At 44.8% G+C, this 20,249-nt stretch overlaps 4 protein-coding genes, 1 non-coding gene and 1 pseudogene across 10 annotated transcripts; 3 read left to right on the top strand and 3 right to left on the bottom strand.

Moving 5' to 3' along the window:
- Window positions 1-207: 207 nt before the first annotated feature.
- LOC133155692 (ras-related protein Rab-39B) lies at window positions 208-10,334 on the top strand. 3 transcript variants are annotated; one of them, XM_061281202.1, is made up of 6 exons: window positions 208-1,089; window positions 1,182-1,276; window positions 5,603-5,734; window positions 7,127-7,388; window positions 7,905-8,085; window positions 8,772-10,334. In XM_061281202.1, the coding sequence occupies exons 4-6, from the start codon at window positions 7,174-7,176 to the stop codon at window positions 9,015-9,017; spliced, it is 642 nt and encodes a 213-aa protein (XP_061137186.1). In that variant the 5' UTR covers window positions 208-1,089; window positions 1,182-1,276; window positions 5,603-5,734; window positions 7,127-7,173; the 3' UTR covers window positions 9,018-10,334. The 3 variants fall into 3 exon arrangements, with proteins under 3 accessions (XP_061137186.1, XP_061137195.1, XP_061137200.1); XM_061281211.1 differs by having other exon boundaries at window positions 5,603-5,699; XM_061281216.1 differs by having other exon boundaries at window positions 5,603-5,695.
- On the bottom strand, window positions 1,242-5,159 carry zgc:162171 (uncharacterized protein LOC565931 homolog). Of its 2 annotated transcripts, none has more exons than XM_061281184.1 (5): window positions 4,985-5,159; window positions 3,923-4,182; window positions 2,948-3,078; window positions 2,739-2,888; window positions 1,242-2,090 (listed from the first exon to the last, which is right to left on the bottom strand). In XM_061281184.1, exons 2-5 carry the CDS (start codon window positions 4,116-4,118, stop codon window positions 1,893-1,895), a joined length of 675 nt encoding a protein of 224 aa, XP_061137168.1. In that variant the 5' UTR covers window positions 4,119-4,182; window positions 4,985-5,159; the 3' UTR covers window positions 1,242-1,892. The 2 variants fall into 2 exon arrangements, with proteins under 2 accessions (XP_061137168.1, XP_061137175.1); XM_061281191.1 differs by having other exon boundaries at window positions 3,923-4,193.
- A 46-nt stretch (window positions 10,335-10,380) lies between the features above and the next one.
- vbp1 (von Hippel-Lindau binding protein 1) lies at window positions 10,381-12,559 on the bottom strand. Its single transcript, XM_061281249.1, has 6 exons — window positions 12,400-12,559; window positions 11,582-11,706; window positions 11,442-11,508; window positions 11,277-11,375; window positions 11,058-11,196; window positions 10,381-10,950 (listed from the first exon to the last, which is right to left on the bottom strand). Exons 1-6 carry the CDS (start codon window positions 12,475-12,477, stop codon window positions 10,874-10,876), a joined length of 585 nt encoding a protein of 194 aa, XP_061137233.1. The 5' UTR covers window positions 12,478-12,559; the 3' UTR covers window positions 10,381-10,873.
- A 346-nt stretch (window positions 12,560-12,905) lies between these two features.
- Window positions 12,906-12,977, top strand: trnae-cuc (transfer RNA glutamic acid (anticodon CUC)). The gene has a single exon. It is a non-coding gene; the product is annotated as a tRNA-Glu (tRNA).
- si:dkeyp-74b6.2 (cerebellin-1) lies at window positions 12,970-19,301 on the top strand. Of its 3 annotated transcripts, none has more exons than XM_061281227.1 (5): window positions 12,970-13,265; window positions 17,426-17,648; window positions 17,875-18,337; window positions 18,405-18,524; window positions 18,610-19,301. In XM_061281227.1, exons 3-5 carry the CDS (start codon window positions 18,050-18,052, stop codon window positions 18,805-18,807), a joined length of 606 nt encoding a protein of 201 aa, XP_061137211.1. In that variant the 5' UTR covers window positions 12,970-13,265; window positions 17,426-17,648; window positions 17,875-18,049; the 3' UTR covers window positions 18,808-19,301. The 3 variants fall into 3 exon arrangements, with proteins under 3 accessions (XP_061137211.1, XP_061137220.1, XP_061137223.1); XM_061281236.1 differs by having other exon boundaries at window positions 17,909-18,337; XM_061281239.1 differs by lacking the exon at window positions 12,970-13,265 and adding an exon at window positions 16,815-17,273.
- Window positions 13,261-16,752, bottom strand: LOC133155665 (E3 ubiquitin-protein ligase TRIM39-like; annotated as a pseudogene).
- Window positions 19,302-20,249: the final 948 nt, after the last annotated feature.

Genomic DNA, 20,249 nt, shown 5'->3' on the forward strand with positions numbered 1-20,249 from the left:
CTCAAATGGAAAAAGCTCCAAAGATGATGGCATCTGATGAAAAATAGACGTGACCTTGATCATATCGTCTGCTCTGTCTGAAACTATAGAGCGGAAAATTGAGCATAACAAAACACTCTAGAGTGACAAGTCTGAAATCAAACTGGTCTTCCACTTTTTGGTTTGGACCGGCCCATCCAATGAAAACAGTCAACGTCACTCGCTGTCAGTTCATCTCATGCTGCTGGCGCTTCCCGATCGCAGGCAAACATTTTCAATGGCGTGTGTGTGTGTGTGTGTCTATGCATGTGCGCCCAAGCTGCTGTTCTCATGACCTCCTTAATGGCCCCCCCAAATTGCTATTTTTTTTCATCTGGAATGTGTCTGGCCTGCTGAGCTTCCTCCGTTAACCCTTCACTGCACACGCTCATACACGTGACCCCAAATCGTGACCTTTCTCCCTTTGACTCCGAAAGGGCAGCCGGGTTCCACTAAAAGAATGCAGAGAAAATGCTCAGATAAAAGTCATTCAAGGCCGGAGTGGCGGACTGGTGCACACGGAAGAGCAAAACTGGACGTGCGGTTTGCATTTATTAGAGGGCAGCTAATGTGACTTTTATGAGGTCACATTTGGAATGGAGCGCTCCTAAAATGTTGCCTTTTTGGGCCAAGACATTAAGCGCCGGCAATAAAAAGAAGAAACGTGTGTTTATCAGAACTTTTGGGAAAAGAGGTTTAGCGGCAGCAGCCAGTCTCACATTTTATTAAATAACACCTAGTACGCAAATTGTCTCCCGCCCTGCCATCTGGATTTTGGCCTGTTTTACTGCCACTTCTCCACTCAGCATCTCTTTCACTGTTGCCAGGAAGAACAAGGAGAACTCAAGTCAAAAGCAAAAGCATGCATCTGCTTTCCGAGTTGTGGGAACACTTCATCGAGAAGCGGCGTGGCTGACACAAGCCAGCTGTGTGCGCGCGCGTGTGCTTGTTTTGGAGGAACCAGGAAGTGAAGAGGCGCAGCCCCCTGAGCCTGATTGCAAGGTGTGAGATTCCGACTAAAAAAAATCCAGAGAGAAAAAACAAATGATAAGAAGAAAATGGAGTTCAAAGGTATCAGTCTGTAAATAAATAAATCAGCAGTGACTTTCAAAGATTTCGACTTTGGCCCGTGCTTATGTCGTGTCTATTTTTGCTATTCCCAGGAGGCAACGCATTTCTTCCCCTTCCCACCGTGCAGCCTGGGACATAAAGCCGAAATGAAGTCAGCCAGCGAGCAGTTTTATTTTTTATTGGAAAGGTAAGTTGGATTTGAAATTTCTTTTTCAGCAGCTACATTCCCACTAAAAATCACAAAGTAGGAAATTAGTGTCAGCGCCTCAGCAATCATTCATTCATTCCTTACTCTCTGATCTCGATCGGCAACAGAAATGTCAGCTGGTGGATCTTCCGAAAGTAATATTCAACAGAGCATGCTGTGCTTAACGAGGAACACAATAACTCGTACGGGGTTATTTGAAATGAATGGAAAAGCAATTAATCTGTAATTGCCCCCCCCCCCCCCCATAAAAAAAAAAAAAACATCCAGGAGGTTTTCTCCGATATTTTTACACACAGTAATAATATTTGCTGTCCATATAAACTGTAGAAAATGTAAGCCCAAATTTTTTTTTGTAAAACAAAGCAACTTAATGGTGCAATAGCGTTACGTACTGATGTAGTCTTTCCTTCCACCGCAAGGAAACGTCAATTGCTGTTGTGAAATTTACTTGCGCCATCTAGAGGCGCGGATCAGAAGTGCGCTGGTTTCTCAAGGCACCGCTGCGTTGAAATCTTTGCGCCACTCCGGATGAGAAGCGTCCATAGCGACGAGACAAATAGTCATTCAAATGTCCCGTCAGTCTCTGGTTTGAGACTTAGTCGCCATGTTTGTCACGAGTCTTGAGTCCGGAGCATTTGGAGCATCCAGACAGTGGTTTATCGCCTGCGCCGTAGTCCATGCGCGGCAGCACCAAGATACCGCCGTCGGTCTCGCTCCTGGACGCCCGCTCCTCCTCGGCCGCCATGATGTTCTTTATCAAGCACAAGATAGCCGCGTCGATGTTGGTGTCGTCCTGGGAACGGAGCACATTTCCCAAACCCTCGTGACGTACGGCTGCGTGAACAGTGTACAGTAATCCCTCGTTTATCGCAGATAATTGGATCCAAAAAACACCCGTGATAAGTGAAATCCGCGAAGTACGGTTACCAACAAAAAGTACTGGGCAGGCTGACGAGTTTGCGGAAAGATGCTAATTCGTGATCGTGCTAACACGCAAAAAACGGACTTCTAAAGGAATGCAAACGAACATTTGGAGCAATACTACATTGTCCTAAAGGTTAGACACATGTTTCCTCAATTTAGAAGTTTTATTTTGACTTTTAAATGTGTTTTTAATTTGGAAAAATAATCCGCAATGTAGTGAAGCTGCGATAAACGAAACGAGAAGTAGCGAGGGAGGGATCACTGTACATAAAAAGTCAAATGCCATGTTTGAGGGATGGAAAGAAATGAGACGATATTTCAAAACTTTTGCCACCATTATTGTGAGCTGTAATGATCTGCCAATACCTCTGACGATCACGGGATAAAGTTCAGATATTCTAGCAGGCTTTCCCCGACATGTTTTTTTTTCTTTTTATATCCACTCTACATGATCAACTAAAATAATTTTTGAGTCAAATGAAAAACTATTTTAGCAGTAGTGATCGGCTAAATTTACCTTGGCGGAGGTTTCAAACCAGTCCACAAAGCCATAATCCCTGGAGAACTTCTCCAGTTTGGGGAGTTTGGGACACAAACCGAGACGCCGCTGGTCACACTTGTTAGCCAACAGGACAGCCGGAACCGGCCTCCCGTTGCTCAAGGCAACCTAATAAGAATAAGAACATGAGCAAAGGACCTGGCAGTTTTTCTCCACATTTGTTTCACCTTGGAGTCCAAGTCTCCTTTCCACTTGAGGACAGCCTGAAAAGTGGAGATGCGGGTCATGTCGAAGACCACTAGCGCGCCGACGGCCTCTTTGTAGTAAACACGGGTCATGTTGCCGTATCTCTCTTGTCCTTTGTGTGGGAGAAGGGAGGATGAGGTTTGCATTGTATACAAAGTAGATCTACACCCCAAAAGATAATGGAAGCAGTCATTTGATTTCCACATTTATTCATTTAAAAAAAAAGCATCTTTTGTTGAGTGTTGGCCGATGTATAGACGAGGCTCTATGGTGGATGTTAACGTGCTCCGCATGATGCGAGCAGCAAGCCTGTTAAAAAACAACAAACAAAACAAAGCCTGTGCCCATGTTGGCTTGCAACATGCACCGTCATGGCCGGACGTTTTGTGTTTTGTGGCCTACCACAACTCCAGACAATATAAATAGTAGCATTATAACATCGTGGGAACGGGACATCAGTAGCTTCTTTTAGTTTGACCAAAAATTGAACAAACAAAAATGGTCAATGTAGGCAGTTAGTGAACAATTACAAAAAAGGCTTCAAGCTGTTTTATGTAACTCCCTGAAGTTGACACACAAAACAAAACAGACAACAGTTATTCATTGTGTATTTCAAAATCTTTGCCCTCCACCAGCTAACAGGCTAATAAATAACGCTGTTGTCACTTTAGGGTATTAGTAATAGTACTTAATAAAATACTCACAGACGTTTTCTTCATCCTCTACTCAAAGTAACTAATATTGCTGCAGTTTACCAAATCACTTAAAGTAGTTGTGAAAGTGTTGTTTGATGACTATTTTATACTGCCCTCCAGTGGCCAAGTCAATGACACCAAAAGGAGTTGAAGGGAATGAATTATAATGCAGGTGCAATTCTTCACATTTAATTTCATTACGTTCTTAATCTTTATTCACCAGCACCACATTATAGAGTTGTAAATGGTGGCGCAACGTACCGGCAATATCCCACAGCTGCAGACGCACCACTGTGCCATGGTCCCACTGAAGCACTTTGAGAGCAAAGTCCACGCCAATGGTGGCCCGGTAATGCTGGGAGAACACCTGGTGCACGTAGCGCTTGATGATGGAGGTCTTGCCCACCCCTAGGTCGCCGATCACCAGCACTTTGAGGAGACGCTGCTGCGGCTGCATGGCCGGGGCTCAGTTGTTGCGACGCCTCTGCGAGGTGACGGGTTACTCGCAACGACAACGCCTCCTATAATTCCCCTCGTGACAAGGGAATCACAGTTGAAGAGCAAATACAATAGTATCTCATTGTGATGGTCCGATAGACTGCAGCAAAACTTTACGCTACTGTAATTATAGCTAAAAGTTTTGACTTTGAAATATCTCAGTAAATCTTCCCATTGAACGCGCTACTTTTGCTTTGTGAAGTAACGTTAGTGCCGAAAGCAATCGATGTTAACCACGCTGGCTAATTGGTAGCAGGTTATGGATATTTATTTCACTTGGTTGATTGATTTATTTATATTTTTGTGAACCAACATTTTACAATACGAGTAAGCTTCGACATGAGAAAATAAAGTTGAGTTGGAGCTTCAGTTTAATGACCAAGTCTTGTTGGTGACAGTGGTGGCAATGTCTTAAGTCACTGAATAAATGTAGAGCACTGTTACAGTTGATGCAGAGGGTCGCCGCTCCACTAACTGCCCCCCTCTCCCCTTTTTGCACCCCACTGTACAGTGGAAACTATTCAGTGGCAGTACCCAGTACGTGTCCATATAGGCCAGAAAATATTTGGCCACTTGAATTCATTCTTTTGGTGTTGATGTGATTTTCATCTTGTCCTATAAAATCTCTTCTTTTTTTCCCCACAAAAGCTATTTTCTTTATAAAATAACCGAGCCCCCATCGCATAGAACAATTCATAACAATTCAATTAATTTCGATGACGAACTTTAAATTTATGTACAAATAAATTGAGTTACGTGCTGGTAAATTCAACTCGTAAGTCAAAAGTAGCGCTGTAGTTACAGTGTTGTCGAGTGCAAACTTACTTTTATGATGATTTTACTTGCAAAACGTTGCGAGTTCCAAAAAGATGATGAAGCAGTAGAAGGAAAAGAAGAAGCTGAAGTTGCTCCTCGCACCAAGTGAAAGAGACAAAATGGAGATGTAATTTTATTAACTATTTAGCCTGCGGTTTGTGTGCAAGTCCTATGTCAAGGCCACGCCCACTGTCTGTCATCCAAACGTTCAAGTGCGGTGGGAACTACATATTCCAGCAGTGTGTATACTTCCGGGTCCGCACGGAAATCGTGCGCTATTTTTTATTTGTTTTGCATTTGAAATCTGCCCGTTTTCATCCACATACTAACGTTGTGAGGCCATTAAAACAAAGGTATTTATGGCGTATTCTGCAAAATCGATTTTTTAATTTTGTTTTGTTTTATTTATTAAAATATTACGATTATTTTTGTCGAGTTTGACTTCCGCGTTGCGCCTCACGACGGTTCTTTACGGTAGTGGTACTGATGCGGGATGAGTCAGGCGTTATGATGCTGCTATCGCTGCCATTTCCCCGGCCCGTGGACGCATGACATGCGGATGACTGTGCGAGTTTGCCGTGCCAAGTGAGCCTCAACGTTTAACTGCCCTTGTTGTATCTTTTGCAGCAGCGGCAGGACCAGCAACGAGGGCACCAGTCCAGCTTGGAACTTCGGGGCCTACACGGCCGCCCCTGTCATCGCCTCCAGCAGTTGGCTGAAGTAGGTCCGTTGTGTTTCCTCCACCTGTTCTGTCAGGAGGTAAAAGACTTTTTTTTTTTTTCTCGCCATCTGCTGACTTCACTCTAGTAGATCAACCATATGCACGTGCACTAGTGTGCACTCATTTACTTTTACCTAGTTGGATGCAGTTGTTTCACTAGTGCATCCCATTTATTCTATTTGTGCCCAGAAAATTGTTGTGGAAGACATAGCATGCAGAAATTCTATGCAGTAGTAGAAGACAGTAGTGTGTGTGTGTCTGTGTGTGTGTGTGTGTGTGTGTGTGGAGGGGGGGGGGGGGGGGGTCAGTAGTAGGCTGTAGTAATTGTCTCACTCATGAGGAAAAAAACTTTTTTTTTTGATTATGCCTTCAACTACTGATATTTCTGTGCATGAGTAGATGACTAACAACGCCATGCCATATACGCCAATTTATTTGGTATTCTTCAATTTAGTTGAAAGCACCCATACTACACTAAACGCACAAATGCAAGTCAAATTTTTGAGAGTGGAATCCCATGTTTAGGAAGGTCACACATTCAGGGCCAGTTGGGGGACCGGTCATCCAAAAAGTATTAAAATGTCCAAAAACTCCTTGAAATGAAAAGCACAAGAGTGTAGTTTTGTCAGGTGAATGATTTATGTTATGGGCCTCAATAGCATGCGAGTACTGAGAGTTATTGCATAACCCGTTTGCGATGCGCCACCAACTGCTACTACGAGCATATTGAAATATTGCACACGTTTGGTAAATTAAATTCTTCATTTTTGCAAGGCATTCTGGATAGTGTGTGATGCTTCTCAACCGTGTGGGAACATTTTGGGGAAGTCCTTTGTGGAATTCAACAAACAAACACTCTCCAGTGTGGACCAGAATACATTTCACTTCCTGTAGAAGAGGTTTGTTTGGCGTAATGCTAGCAAATAATGCAAAAGCAGATACAAGGGCCAACAAATTGCTTCAGTGTTGCAGTGTTATTTCTTAAACAAGAAATATTTGAACACAAATGGTGGTGCAACACAGACAGATAGTAGAGCAATACACAGATATATTTATCCTCTGCAAAGAATGACTATTTAGTATGTGTCATATACTGCCCCCAAGTGGCCAAGGTATGCATATCAGAAGGAACAGCATAATGGGCATTAAACCAAAGCAAAAAAATGGTTGACCCTAGTATTCTATTTAATTATGCCAGAGTAGATTTTTTTTATATAAAATAAACTACACAGAACAATTTTTTATATGAATGGTATTTAAATTGATTTCAAAAGGAAAATATAATTTGAGATAAGAGTGAAGCTAGTATGGTCGATTGACTTGTACCTCAAGGCACCAACAAATAATGACAAATGAATATTTCAACATGAGCTGGTGACTACAGTTGTTCTCTCTCTCTCTCGCTTCGCGGAATGCTCCCGCCTCCGCAGACGATAAAGACAAAACCGGTCGAGCGACAGCTGAGTCGAGCAGAGTCATGGAGGCCATCTGGCTGTATCAGTTCAGGCTCATCGTGATCGGCGACTCAACAGTGGGCAAGTCGTGTCTGATCCGCCGCTTCACCGAGGGACGTTTCGCTCAGGTGTCGGATCCCACGGTGGGCGTGGACTTCTTCTCTCGGCTGGTGGAGATCGAGCCGGGCAAGCGGATTAAGTTGCAGATTTGGGACACCGCCGGCCAGGAGCGTTTCAGGTGGGCCACATCTGTATAGTCATCATTGAGTTTACTCGGCATGACACTGAAAAGAAACGTTGCCGACGTCTGCTAACTAAACCACGCAAGAAAATAAGTCAGGGTTCAATGACGTGAGGAAAGGTAACACAAGGCAGACACCCTGGAGGTGTGAAAACTAGAATTACCACCTTAAGTGTTTGCTACAAGCAAACAAGCTCTTTTTAAAATGACAAAATCAACCAATGGAATTTGGAGTTACATACTGTATAAATAAATGCTTGAACTAATCTTTTTTGTAGGCAGCTTTCAGGACAAAAACAATATCCAACATGTAAACAATGCATAACATGATGGTATAATCCAAAATATTCCATAGAGCTAAGAAACACTTTTTAAATCCAGAAACACTCCTGAACACGTCACTGTATAAATATGGATATTTGAACACAAATAGTTGTGCAACACATGTAGCCAAACATGAATGTAGAAAACACAAGTCGTGTTCCAATGGCCTACGAAATGTGTCGCCCGCAGGTCCATCACTCGAGCGTACTACCGCAACTCGGTGGGAGGGCTGCTCCTGTTTGACATCACCAACCGCCGCTCCTTCCAGAACGTGCACGAGTGGCTGGAGGAGGCTCGCAGTCACGTGCAGCCGCACCGCATCGTCTTCCTACTGGTGGGCCACAAATGCGATCTGGACGCTCAGCGACAGGTGCGTGCAGGTTCACATTGACTCGCCCGTTGCAAAAATGGGGAAGTGGTGCACATAATTGTCAAAACAACTCGCACCTTCTACTTACAGTATGAAAGTCCACACACGCGCAATTCTAAAAGTTTATATGAAAACACAAAATTGCTCGTCACAGAAAGAACAGCATACATCGTTTGAGGGAATTACGAGTAATCAGCGTTGTCCCTTGAGATTTATGCTAGAATTGAAAACATTTGTCCGTGTCAGCCTACTGTAACATCTGAATTGTGTTTGGGGTTTTTCAGAGACACTTGAAACGGTGGCAGGTACTGATTACACTAAAAAAGACCAACTGAAACAAAATAATCTGTTTATAATATATACCGTGATTTTCGGACTATAAGCCACACCAGCTGAAACTTGTGACGATGAAATTTGCGAAAAAAGTCACAGCTTAGTCAGAAATTTACGGTGATACTTATTTTGATCATTTAGCGGAATGGAGCAATGGTTTTTCATAGTGAATGTATTGTGAAGTAAAAAAAAAAAGTATTGGGCACATTTTAGCTGCAAACTTGACTGTCTTGGCATACAGGAAGTAAAAGAAAAAGTTAATATGGACACCCTTCTCCTCCCATGTCTATAGTCAAAATACATGTAAAGTTTGCGTAAAAGAGGTCAACTTTTCTCCTCGGCCAACGTTGCAGGTGAGCCGGCAGGAGGCCGAGAGGCTGGCGGGGGTGTACGGCATGCGCTACATCGAAACGTCGGCGCGAGACGCCATCAACGTGGAGCGTGCCTTCACCGAGTTGACCAAAGACATCTTCGCCCTGGTGCGCTCTGGAGACATCAGCATCCAGGAAGGCTGGGAGGGCGTCAAGAGCGGCTTCGTCCCAAACGTGGTTCACTCCTCCGAGGAGGTGACCAAGAGCGACCGCCGCTGCCTCTGCTGATGTGCGGCTGCGAGGCGGAGTACAGCTTTTGCTCTTCCGGGGCAAGTCGGCGGAAGCACAGCTGAGCGGCGGTGCTTGTTTTTGACGCGAGTGGAGTAAGACACATCCCAAATATTAATGAAGTACAGACCCTTGTCCGGGCTCTCACAATTCAAGTGGGTCTCCTCCTTCAGTATGCAATTCCATCATGACACACAAATTGGAGCCACTTGGAAGGACTCCTTGAGCGAAGCCGCATTGCAAGCCAGAAAGCTCGTCGAGAGTCGGTGGAAACTTACATGGACTTGGAAGCAACTAAAACACTTCCACACATCAAGATGGACTCGAGAGTACGACCATGCAATGTTGGTCCAGCTGGCATGCAGTCACTATTCATCCCCCATCCGCAATTTTTGTGTGTCCATCACCATGTACTTTTGCTTATCATTCATTCTAAATGAACATTTCTGGCCAATACCGAAAGACAAAGCCAAGGCTGAAAACCAAAAGAGAAAGTCAACCCCAAAAGTTTCTATTCCTATATGTTGTTAATATTACATTTGTGGAATATGAGTTAAGCAGCAAAAGTCAAGTGTTTTTTTTTTTTTTTTTTATTCATCTCTTTTTGACAGTCAACTGAAAATGATATCACACTTGCTTCAGGTAACAACCAAATACGGCTCAGCTTTAGAAAACTGGTGAGTTGTGATTGGCTGTGACGGGAGCCCTGCAACTGTGATTGTCATTTTCAGCAAAATGGCCACTCCCTGAGATGGATGAAAACAAGTGGATTTTGCTTCTTTAATCTATCTTCCACAAACAAAACCTTAATCAGAACACTGTTTTGACTAGTAGGGCTACACAGAACATTAGAACAAAGAAAACTTTCCGGTTGACTTTCCCTTCGCTCACTTCAGCAGTCAATCAATCTACGTGTGGATGACCAAGGTGCCCCATTGGCAGCCACATCGGATCACCCCTCCTCGTTGTTTGCCATTCCAAGTCTAATTTTACGCCAAGATAGTCCCCCATGATGTCCACCTGGCCAACGTTCCCCATCATTTAGTGTTTTCTTTCAACCTTTTTGCCCACATCATCATCATAACACTCTGTTTCAGCCATATACTTGCACTATCTGAAAGCTGAGAATGCACTTTGGGGCCATTTTTGATGTATCCCAACTAATCATGTCATGTGGTTAGCTTAACCATTAGCCACCTGGCTCTGACATCATCACCTGGAAGTTAACCAGAAAGGTGCAGGTAGCCATCGCTGCTGAAATGAGTCATCTGTCCTGAAAAGCTCAGATCGTCTCTGAAATAAAATCACTGGACATGATGCATGGATGTCTGATTTTATATTAGGACACAAGGAGCAGCACAGGCATGTTCCTAATCTTTTATTTGACCTGTTGACATTGTTTTCAACTCTTCCCAATCAAAGGACACAACCTCGCTTCAACGCATACACACATTTGCTTGCCTCGTCTTAGGATAGCAGAAATGTGCCGAGTAGGACATTCTTCATCGAGTGTCCGGTTTCTCCGCCAAGCCCCAATTTTTTTTTTTTTTCCACTTTGGATACTAATGTGTCATGTACTGAAAGATTGCCAAGTAACAAACGTCAGTTTTGTCTAATGGCCCACTGCTGCTCTTGGTGTTTTAACGATAGACAAATAAATAGAGTCCAAAGAAAAAAAACATGAAAATAGGTGGAGAAGGAGCTCAAGCATAAAATGACCTCCCCCCCCTCCCAGTAATCAACTGAAAAAGTGTCATTTGGATCTGAAAACAAACGTAGCCCTCGATCCATCTCACATTCTGATTGAAGAGAAAAATCATGGGGGTGAGAGGGGACCGTGTTTCATCTAATCTGGATTAAGATTTTTCTGATGATTTGAGGAGGCTCTCTCTGCTCCTCCTCTTCACATCCCAGTTGTAGACTCGTGCCATGTCTGAGGTTAGCGCGAGGGGTCAAGGGCCAAAAGGTACCATACACAACCAACAACAGGGGCGCACGCACACACAGAAGGGTTGCCAACACATACATATGGAAGGATACTGACTTCGGTGGTGGTGAACTGGTCTCGCAGGAAATCTAGGTCCTCCTCCAGTGTCTCCAAATTTCGGGAGGCAGTGCACAGGTTCTTCTCCAGCAGGGCCTGAGCGTCGTCAATGTCGTACTCCAACATGACATTTGCCTGTGAGGTGTATGTAGTGCACACAACCAGCTGAGGTGAGGACGACCCATAACCCCCCACCCCCCTCCAAGTTGACTTACGCCGAGCCATAAGCACACTTTGTCAGTGGGTGGTACCGAAGCCTTGCAGTAAACGTTGTCGGCTAACATGAAGTGTGTTTCCAAAGGCTCTGTGGTGTCCTGGTGATGAATACATAAAAAGCGAGTTACAAGACCATCACGGCGGGCGGAAAAACTCAAACATACCTTCTTCTTTTGCATGTGTCGCAGGATTTCTAGCGTCTGTCTGATCTGTGGGATCTGGTTTCTCAACCTGAAACCCAGTGAAGGACTGATTACGTCAGGGAGGAGGAAGGAAAGACCTCGGCGCCTGGTTTACCGCCTACCTCAGCTTCTTCTGTGATAGGTTGACTTCCATGTATTTGTACTTTTGGTACTGCTCATCCAGTCTTCTCAGAGCCGAGTCCGCCTTCTCGTTGCCGGGCAGCTTCATGAATGAGTCGACGTCCTCCTGCCAAATACATTGATTAAATTCTTATTCCTATTCACGGGTAACTCTTTTTCTTAGTTTGGATATTTCATGTTAAAACAAGCAATTAAGCAATATTTTTGTAGCATCCATTTTTCTATTGAAAAGACTTTCAGAGTTTTTTTTTAATGTCATTTAATCACATCGCTAACAAACTAAGCAATCTGGTATACCTGATCGCTAACAAATATCTCATTCATTCAATTCATATCATATTTTTTTCTGGCCCCATGATAAGAGACCAGGTCTTCAATTTTAAGCAAGGCACTTTAGCCACCTCCTCGGCTTCTCTTGTCTGCCGTCCAACACAAATATACCGCGTCAGTTCTCCTTGAGGTATTCCATTTTTTATAATAATGACTGTTAATGGATTCTTGACGGTGCTCCTGCACGATTCTGAATTTATACGTAGCTTGCAATATGTTAATTTGCATATAGAACAATGAGAGAAGCGGACGCCCGCTCGCACAGCATCGTTTGAACAACACTAAAGTTTCAAGCCCGTAAATGGAAGTGGCGGTCTGGCGCACACTTTTGAGATGTATGTTAGCGAGTTAGCTTTGTGTTAGCATGACGCTTCCAAAACGCTTCCGACGAGCACCGAGAAGGCCATTCTCAGCCCAACTGCTCAGGCTCTGCACATGAAACACGCGAGACGGCTCAGGGCTCACGTACCACGAACACTGCTTCGGGGATACCGAGATGCTTTTTCTTGGGTGCCTGGACGGCATTGCTGTCTATGGTGGCCGCCATCGTGGGGTGAGGCTCTAGCTTTCTCCCTTCCTTCCTCCCTCCCTCCTTGCTTTCGTTCCTTCGATATGTTACAAGAGATTCGATGGCTCCCTCTAGAAGGCGACTAGCCGCAACTGCACTCGCCTTCTCAAACTTTAGTTTATCACCCCACAAAAACCCTTAGCGACACCATCGTATTGAATTTGTACTTGAAAGAAACAAACAGTTATTAAAGGTTAAATATAGTTATAATGACTCAAAAGTTAAACAAATTAATGGAAATGAACTTTTTTATCGCCCAATTAAAAATATGTACTTCACTACACGAAAGGATATGAGGGTTTTCCAAAGTACGATCTGGGAGGGATTCGAGACTTGTAGTATGTTTTTTTTTTTTTAAATTATTGCTTTATATTATAAAAAAGTATATGTTAGCTTCGCCTATCAGCTCCCTGGTGGTCTAGTGGTTAGGATTCGGCGCTCTCACCGCCGCGGCCCGGGTTCGATTCCCGGTCAGGGAACTTTGTTTTCTTGCTCGTCCAACATCGTAGGTAGCCACATTCGGGGCGCGGCTTAACAATGACGACATAAAAATGGTGTAGAAAAAAATGGCTGCCTCAGAAATTGGCTAGCCTTTTTACATGTGTGTGAGCTCGAGCGACTAGAACAAATACTTTTACGTAATCATTTTTGGACTTCACTATTTTCCTTGAATCAGAATCAGCTTTATTGACCAAGTCCGTGCATGCCAAACAGGGAATTTGACTCCGGTTGATCTCAACAACATTTAAGTGACTGACAACATTCAGGTAACTAACATTTTTTTATTGCTTGCATAAAAATAATTTCAAGCTATCATTGAAAACTGAACAATTGTGCTGTGTATGTGCGGTGGGATCTCTGTGGTTGTTTTTCGACATCATTGGCAGTGTTGAATTTTTTAGCCGCACAACTCTTCAACTATTTAAATTTAGACAGAGAATGAGTTGGGGGGAAAAAGACGCTCAATGGCTCTGACATGTTTTATTTACTGTTGTGACAAGTCTAATGAATTGTTAACAAGTGCCACATTATTGTGGAGTGAAGGCGTCAGCGTTTGCTGATTTACATTCATAATGATCAGTGGCGCAGAATTCCTCCCATCATCACTAACTCCAGGGCTGAAAAAAGGGAAAACTCTTTCGGTAAACACACAGCCAGTGAAAGTGTAGATATGAGACCTGGCATCCACATCGAAGAATGACACTATTCCCTCCTCGTAATCGGTGAACACGCCGACGGTTTGCGGTTTCGCGTCCAAGGTCAGAAGCACCGACGGTGAGTCCAGAGCACGGTACTCGTCCCCACCTCTCAGACGCATGGTCCAGAAACCGTTCTCAGGCTTTGAGGTGATCAGGCCCTTCCTATTCACTGACTCTTTGACCACACCCACATCCCAATATGTCTTTTTCCCCACTTCTACCTGATGGGAGAGAAAGATCTTATCAAGCGATGGGAAAGTATGGCTGTGCTGGTGTTGATGTAGAACAGTGGAGATAGTAGTCACCTGGAAATAGAACCTGCCGGATAAGAACCCTCGTTTGGCCGAAGCGCTGAGGGTTGTCGGGCACAACTTGCAGCAGCTCGGCGCGGTCCGCCCGCTTGCCGTTCTCCGAAAGGCAAATGTTGGGATGGGCGGTAGCCGGGTCCAGCTCCACGTCCACTGTTGGAACCAGAATCTTTGTTATCTTGAATAGTCATGGACCAAGATGAGATCAGTGATAACGGCGTTACCTGCGTAACTTTGCATGCTCTTCATTTCTGAGGGCGAGAAGAAATCAGGTCTCGAGATGTTTTGAATACACGGAATGTGCAACTCACCGTCCGTCTTCAGGCCTTCCAGCTCAGTCTGGATGGAGCCAATCATTTGGGACAGCGCCCTTCTCAGCGTCCCCACGCTGGGCTCAGGGTGCACGGTAATCTCCGCCCACTCTCTTGTCGGGGGAGGCGATGTCAACGAGGGAAACCTCTGTCCCATGTGAACACAGAGAGGTCAGAGGTCACACCGCGTGTGACTGGCAACAAACCCGTTGCGTCTCATGTCCACCTGTAGAAGGTGCAGATGGTCGTCCGTGTCCATCAGCATCGCCAACTCGATGTTCCTCGAATGAAGCTCAGCAATTTCCCGCCGCAGCTCGTCCACCAGTCCGGTAGCCCTCTGCTCAGACGCCCTCTCACTCTGCTCAACCTCGGCGTCGGCCGCCCCTCGTCTCTCCTCGACCAAAGCTATCAGGCGGTCGAAGAGGGTCTTGTTGGTCGTCCTTTCATTTCCTGCTCTTATCTGGTGAAGGATAAGAGGGTGACGCCGCCTCATGACCGCCATGGAAACGTTCAGCAAGGAGTATGACGAACCTTGGCGAGTTTTAGAACGTTTTGGATTTCCTCCATCTTTTTCTGTCTGTCTTGGATCTTTTGCTCAAAGTCGGCCTGTGTCGTCGCCATTTGGACCTGGAGCATACAAGATACAAATGTATTGAAACTGAAATTTTAGCTGGACTCCTTGGTCGCTGTTGGGCAGAAGCCAAATAACAATCTTGATCTTTTGGATCAGCTGTGTTGGAGATTTAAAACCAAGCGGGATAGTGGAGTTGGATGCCCTTGTACATGTTGCTGAGGAAATATTGCCACGGCGTTACCTTCCTCTCCTCGCTCTCCTGGTCAATGTGAACAACACGGTGGCCTTTGTGCTGACTCTCGGTGCAGAAGCGGCACACGCACAGACCCTCGTCCCGGCAGAACATCTCCAGGAGCTGGTTGTGCTGCCCGCACAGACGCTCCCGCAGGTCGGCGACCGGTGCCATCAACCTGTGCATCTTCAAGGTGGCCACGCTGCGGTGGGCCTCCAGATGGGTGTGGCAGTATGAGGTGAGGCACACCAAGCAGGAATTGATGGCTCGCACCCGCAGGGAGGCGGCGGCGCACACGTCGCACGCCACCTCGCCGTCTCCGGGCGGGGGCGAGGAGGACGAACTTAGCGACATCCTCTTGAAGGTGTCGGCCAGCTCCTTAAAGGCGGCGTTGACGCTTATTTCGGGCCGGCTGGCAAAGGTCTTGTCGCAGGTGGGACAACTGCAAGTCTCGCTGGCACCCCAGCGGATCTGGAGGCAAGCCTGGCAGAAGTTGTGTCCGCACGGAGTGGTGACGGGGTCGTCCAGGACCTGCTCGCACAAGGGACACTCCAACTGCCTCTGAGCCTGACTGCCGCACGGGGAGGCCATTTCTGCCACGCAAGCAAAACAAGTCCCGTCGTTTGTATCTCAAAGTCGCTTGTACACGTCTCTAAATGTAGACTCCACCTTGCACGATTAGGTGTGCTCTTCTTTTGTTCCGTAAACTCTTGACACGCCCGCACAACTTTTTGATTCACATGGGAAACAAAAGAGTGATTGAAATAAACGTTTATTGCAGTGATTCAAAACGGTTTTTCTACTCTTACAAAATCCATTCGGATATTGAATAGACACCCGGCTTGCATTTCTGACCTTTGTGTGCCATGATGATTTGACACGATTGTATGATTACCGTATTTTCCGCCCTATAAGGCGCACCGGACTATAAGGCGCACCTTCAATGAATGGCCCATTTTAAAACTTTATCCTTATATAAGGCGCAGCGGACTATAAGGCGCACCCTTAATGCATCATGTCAGATTTTTAATCCAAATCAAATCATTCTCCATTTTATCTTTTTTATTTCAACTTCAGACGGAAACAAATTACTTTATAATCATAAAATAATGATCCATAGTCTTTTTGAGTCATGACTCATAGTCTTCAGCGGGCCACTTATGATTGATTTCATGACACAATGCTTTGGGCCAGTTTAAATTTAGGAATTTGGTCCATATATAAGGCGCACCGGGCTATTAGGCACACTGTTGGTTTTTGAGAAAATTTTAGGTTTTTAGGTGCGCCTTATAGGGCGGAAAATACGGTATTTTTTTGGAACAAAGTTTGTTGTGATACGGGTTTTTTTTCAGCCAATGTTGTGTTTAGCTTCAGTAAAAGTCATTCAAAAGGAGAGCTGATAACATCATAAGATACAAAAATTGGATCGTAATCAAAGCGCAAAACATACCGCGATGATCTTGTGCACGCGTCTCTTCTCTCCTCTGCGTTGTAACGCTCGGAAGACTCACGCCCGATCAGGGTCCAATGGTTCATATGTTCGACCTATGACTCACCTGAGCACTAAATCAGACAGGAATGCTGTCGCTCTGCATAAGCGGCATTGTTTCCCGCTTGTCACATGGTTCCACTTAACAATCATGTGACATTTTCAGGAACTTGACAGTCAGACTTTTTTGTTTCCCCCTCAACATTCTCTGTATCTTGCTATTACAGAACCCAAATGATCATCTCTTTTGACTACGATAGATAGATAGATAGATAGATAGATAGATAGATAGATAGATAGATAGATAGATAGATAGATAGATAGATAGATAGATAGATAGATAGATAGATAGATAGATAGATAGATAGATAGATAGATAGATAGATAGATAGATAGATAGATAGATAGATAGATAGATAGATAGATAGATAGATAGATAGATAGATAGTCTAAAATGGGACAGACCTCGAGAGAGCCTGTGATTGGGATGTGGATGGACTGAGATTGGACCAGGCGCACTCAGAGTCCAGCCTGGCATCTCTTTAAGGGAATGTGGTGGCACAAATATGATAGGCTGCCATTTTCCTTACTGTGAGCTATTGAAAGAGTTTTTATTTATAGCAGTTTGGTTTTGAAGCTGCATTTCAATATGATTTCATCAGGTAAAAATATGAAAATGACGATTAATTAACATGGATGAAGAAAGCAACTTTGACAAAGCAAACCTTGCACACTGTGCGGGTGACAACAAAAGATGCCATATTGCGCGGTGGTCTAAAATAGTATATGTTTGTTTTGATGACTTCATGCACAGCTTGGAGGAGAAAATATCCACTATCATACGCCAGAATGGATCATTTTGCTTGGAGAGCGCTGTTGTCCTCTTAGCCAATAAAAGCTGAGGAGGCAGGAAGGGAAGCAGGTGGGAGTCGGTGGGGGGAGACAGCGGAGAAGAGAAAATTTGGCCGGGAATGAGCGGCAAGAAATAGCAGAGGCAAAGCTGGAGTGGACAAGTTGTCTGCGTGCACATGCAAACGGTAAGTTGTCCTCTTTATTCTTCTCGCGTGTGACGGTCGGTGGTTTTTGCTCACGACAAAGATGTGTCCACAAGTGTTCTTTTCACTACAAAATTTAAAACAGAAAGTTGACTTTTACCAACCGCCCGGGTTGTAATAGTCTATCCATACCTGTGAAGTTTGCCGATTGATGTTTCTGATCGGGACATGTAGTCTGTTTAATTCAAATTCTACGGTCCCACCCAAGGCAAGATCGCTCTTCACTTGTGTGCCCAAAAAAGGGCGTCGTGCTCTCTGCTATGAGAGCTCCACCCGGTCTTGGCAAAGCTCTTCCTTGAGGATCTGCATCATGTCTCGTGGCCTTGAAGCAGAGCACCATCCACACCTGTGAAGATCCCACCAAGTAACACGTCCTTAGAAAGATGCAGTTTCAGCCTCCTTGGCCCCACCTCGCCTTTTTTGCCGGAGTGCTTCTGGTCACCCCCTGGGTGCCCCCGGGGGTCCGCTGCCAGAATGACACGGAGCCAATCGTGTTGGAGGGCAAATGTCTGGTGGTGTGCGACTCCACCCCCTCCGCAGAGCCATCGACAAACGCCCTGGGGATGTCGGTGAGGTCGGGAACGGGCAGGGTGGCCTTCTCGGCCATCCGCAACACCAACCACGAACCCTCGGAGATGAGCAACCACACCATGACCATCTACTTTGACCAGGTAGTTTGGACTTTGGTGGGGTGGAAAGCAGGGGACAGCGCATTAGGGTCCTCTTCTTTATTCACAGATCTTGGTGAACGTCGGAAGCCATTTTGATCCCGCCAGGAGTCTCTTTGTGGCTCCAAGAAAGGGAGTCTACAGTTTTAGCTTTCATGTGGTCAAAGTTTACAACAGGCAGACAATACAGGTGCGTTCTCCCTTCTTGGTACCTCCTCTGCAAACTTGACTTTTCTTTTTTTTTTTTTTTTACCTCCTCACTTTGTTTCTTCAAGGTGAGTTTGGTCCTCAACGGATGGCCAGTGATCTCAGCCTTCGCGGGTGACCAGGATGTGACCAGGGAAGCTGCCACTAACGCGGGCCTGGTGATGATGGAAAGAGGGGACAAGGCATATCTCAAACTGGAGAGGGGCAACCTGATGGGTGGGTGGAAGTACTCCACTTTCTCCGGATTTCTGGTCTTTCCTTTGTAGTATAGCGGCCGGGTGAATGCTTGTGGAGAGACGACAAAGCCTTTTAATCGTTGCCAACAATAATGTTAAACAGCAAAAGACTTTTAAGCTAGTTAGCTATTATTAACATGCACCAAAATCATCCTGACGGTATTTTTCATCTCCCCCAAACTTTTGTCAATAACTCGTGATTGTAACCCAATGTCTGTGCTTGCTCGCATCGTGAGGCTGCTCGGAATTTTCGCAAAAGCATGAATCAATTTGTATTTGGATTTTGTTTGCTAGCTTTCTGATCAGTCTATCTTGCGCTACTAGCTACAAGCTACTAGCAAAAATTTCAATGGAGCTAGCTTGCTGGAGCATTCAAAATAGCTAGCTATGCTGTATTATAGATGTCTTGCCGTCTCATTCATTTTCAATATATACTCTGTCTCACAGTGACTGTACTATTTGTTCTCACACTAGCTGGTGAACATGAATGCACCTGGCAGATAAAGTTTATCTGGTCAAAACGACCTTGCCTCCTTTTGTGCTTAGTTACACACGTGATTGCCACCACCAAGCCAGACAGATGCATTCTAACCCAGTCGACCCTAACAAAGGTAGACTCTCATTAAAACTTTTAATAATGTGTAACTGTCGTAAACAGCATTGATGCGCAACCACGGAAGCATGCAAGCAAGCGTGTGACTTTGTTTGTTATCCACGCCGTGGCTCTTCGCATCCGGTGGCAGATGGAGAATCAGCGGCAAAGCAAAGGCGCCATCGCCAGAAGCCTGCTGGGTTCACTCCGGACCGCCATAAGCTGTAAGTCTCAGTGGAGGCCAGCGTTAGCACGTGCCGCTAAGCAATGTGAAATATCATTGCCAAATGCAGGCTAACGCTAACTCAAGTCCAAGAACGCTTCACAGGTTATAAATACATACATATTCCATACATTAAAATATTTTGGATATTTTTATTTTTAGGCTTTCCCTAAAATGGAAAAAGCATCTGTGCTTTTTCAGCATGCGTGGCTCTTTCTGGCATCCAGTCAATACTTCAGTTAAAAATATACAGTTGTCCGGTAGTTACTGTTAGTGTAGCACGTGTTGAAGATAAAGGAACATTGAAAGTTTCCCAAAACTTTTCAGATGATTTAAGATGCGACAGAGAGCCTCCCTTGTTTTTTGAACAATTGTTTTTAGTTTATTTTCATCTCATAAAGATTTATTTGATATCTAAATTAGGAATTGGAAAGATTGCTGTTTTGGAGGAAAAAGGAAAGAAACTAAAAAAAAAAAAAAAAAAAAAAAAACTCCTCTGAACAGACTTGAGGTATTGACTATTGTCTGCCTGTTGCCGCAAATATTCTCATTCCCAGGAAGAGTGAAACTGATCTTCGAATTTCAAAACATTCCTTTATGGACTTTACTGGAAAAGATAAAAGATAGCTGTTCTCTTTCCAACCTGTGAAGTTATTA

This window comes from Syngnathus typhle, linkage group LG1, assembly GCF_033458585.1.
Source record: "Syngnathus typhle isolate RoL2023-S1 ecotype Sweden linkage group LG1, RoL_Styp_1.0, whole genome shotgun sequence".
NCBI classification, from domain to species: domain Eukaryota; kingdom Metazoa; phylum Chordata; class Actinopteri; order Syngnathiformes; family Syngnathidae; genus Syngnathus; species Syngnathus typhle.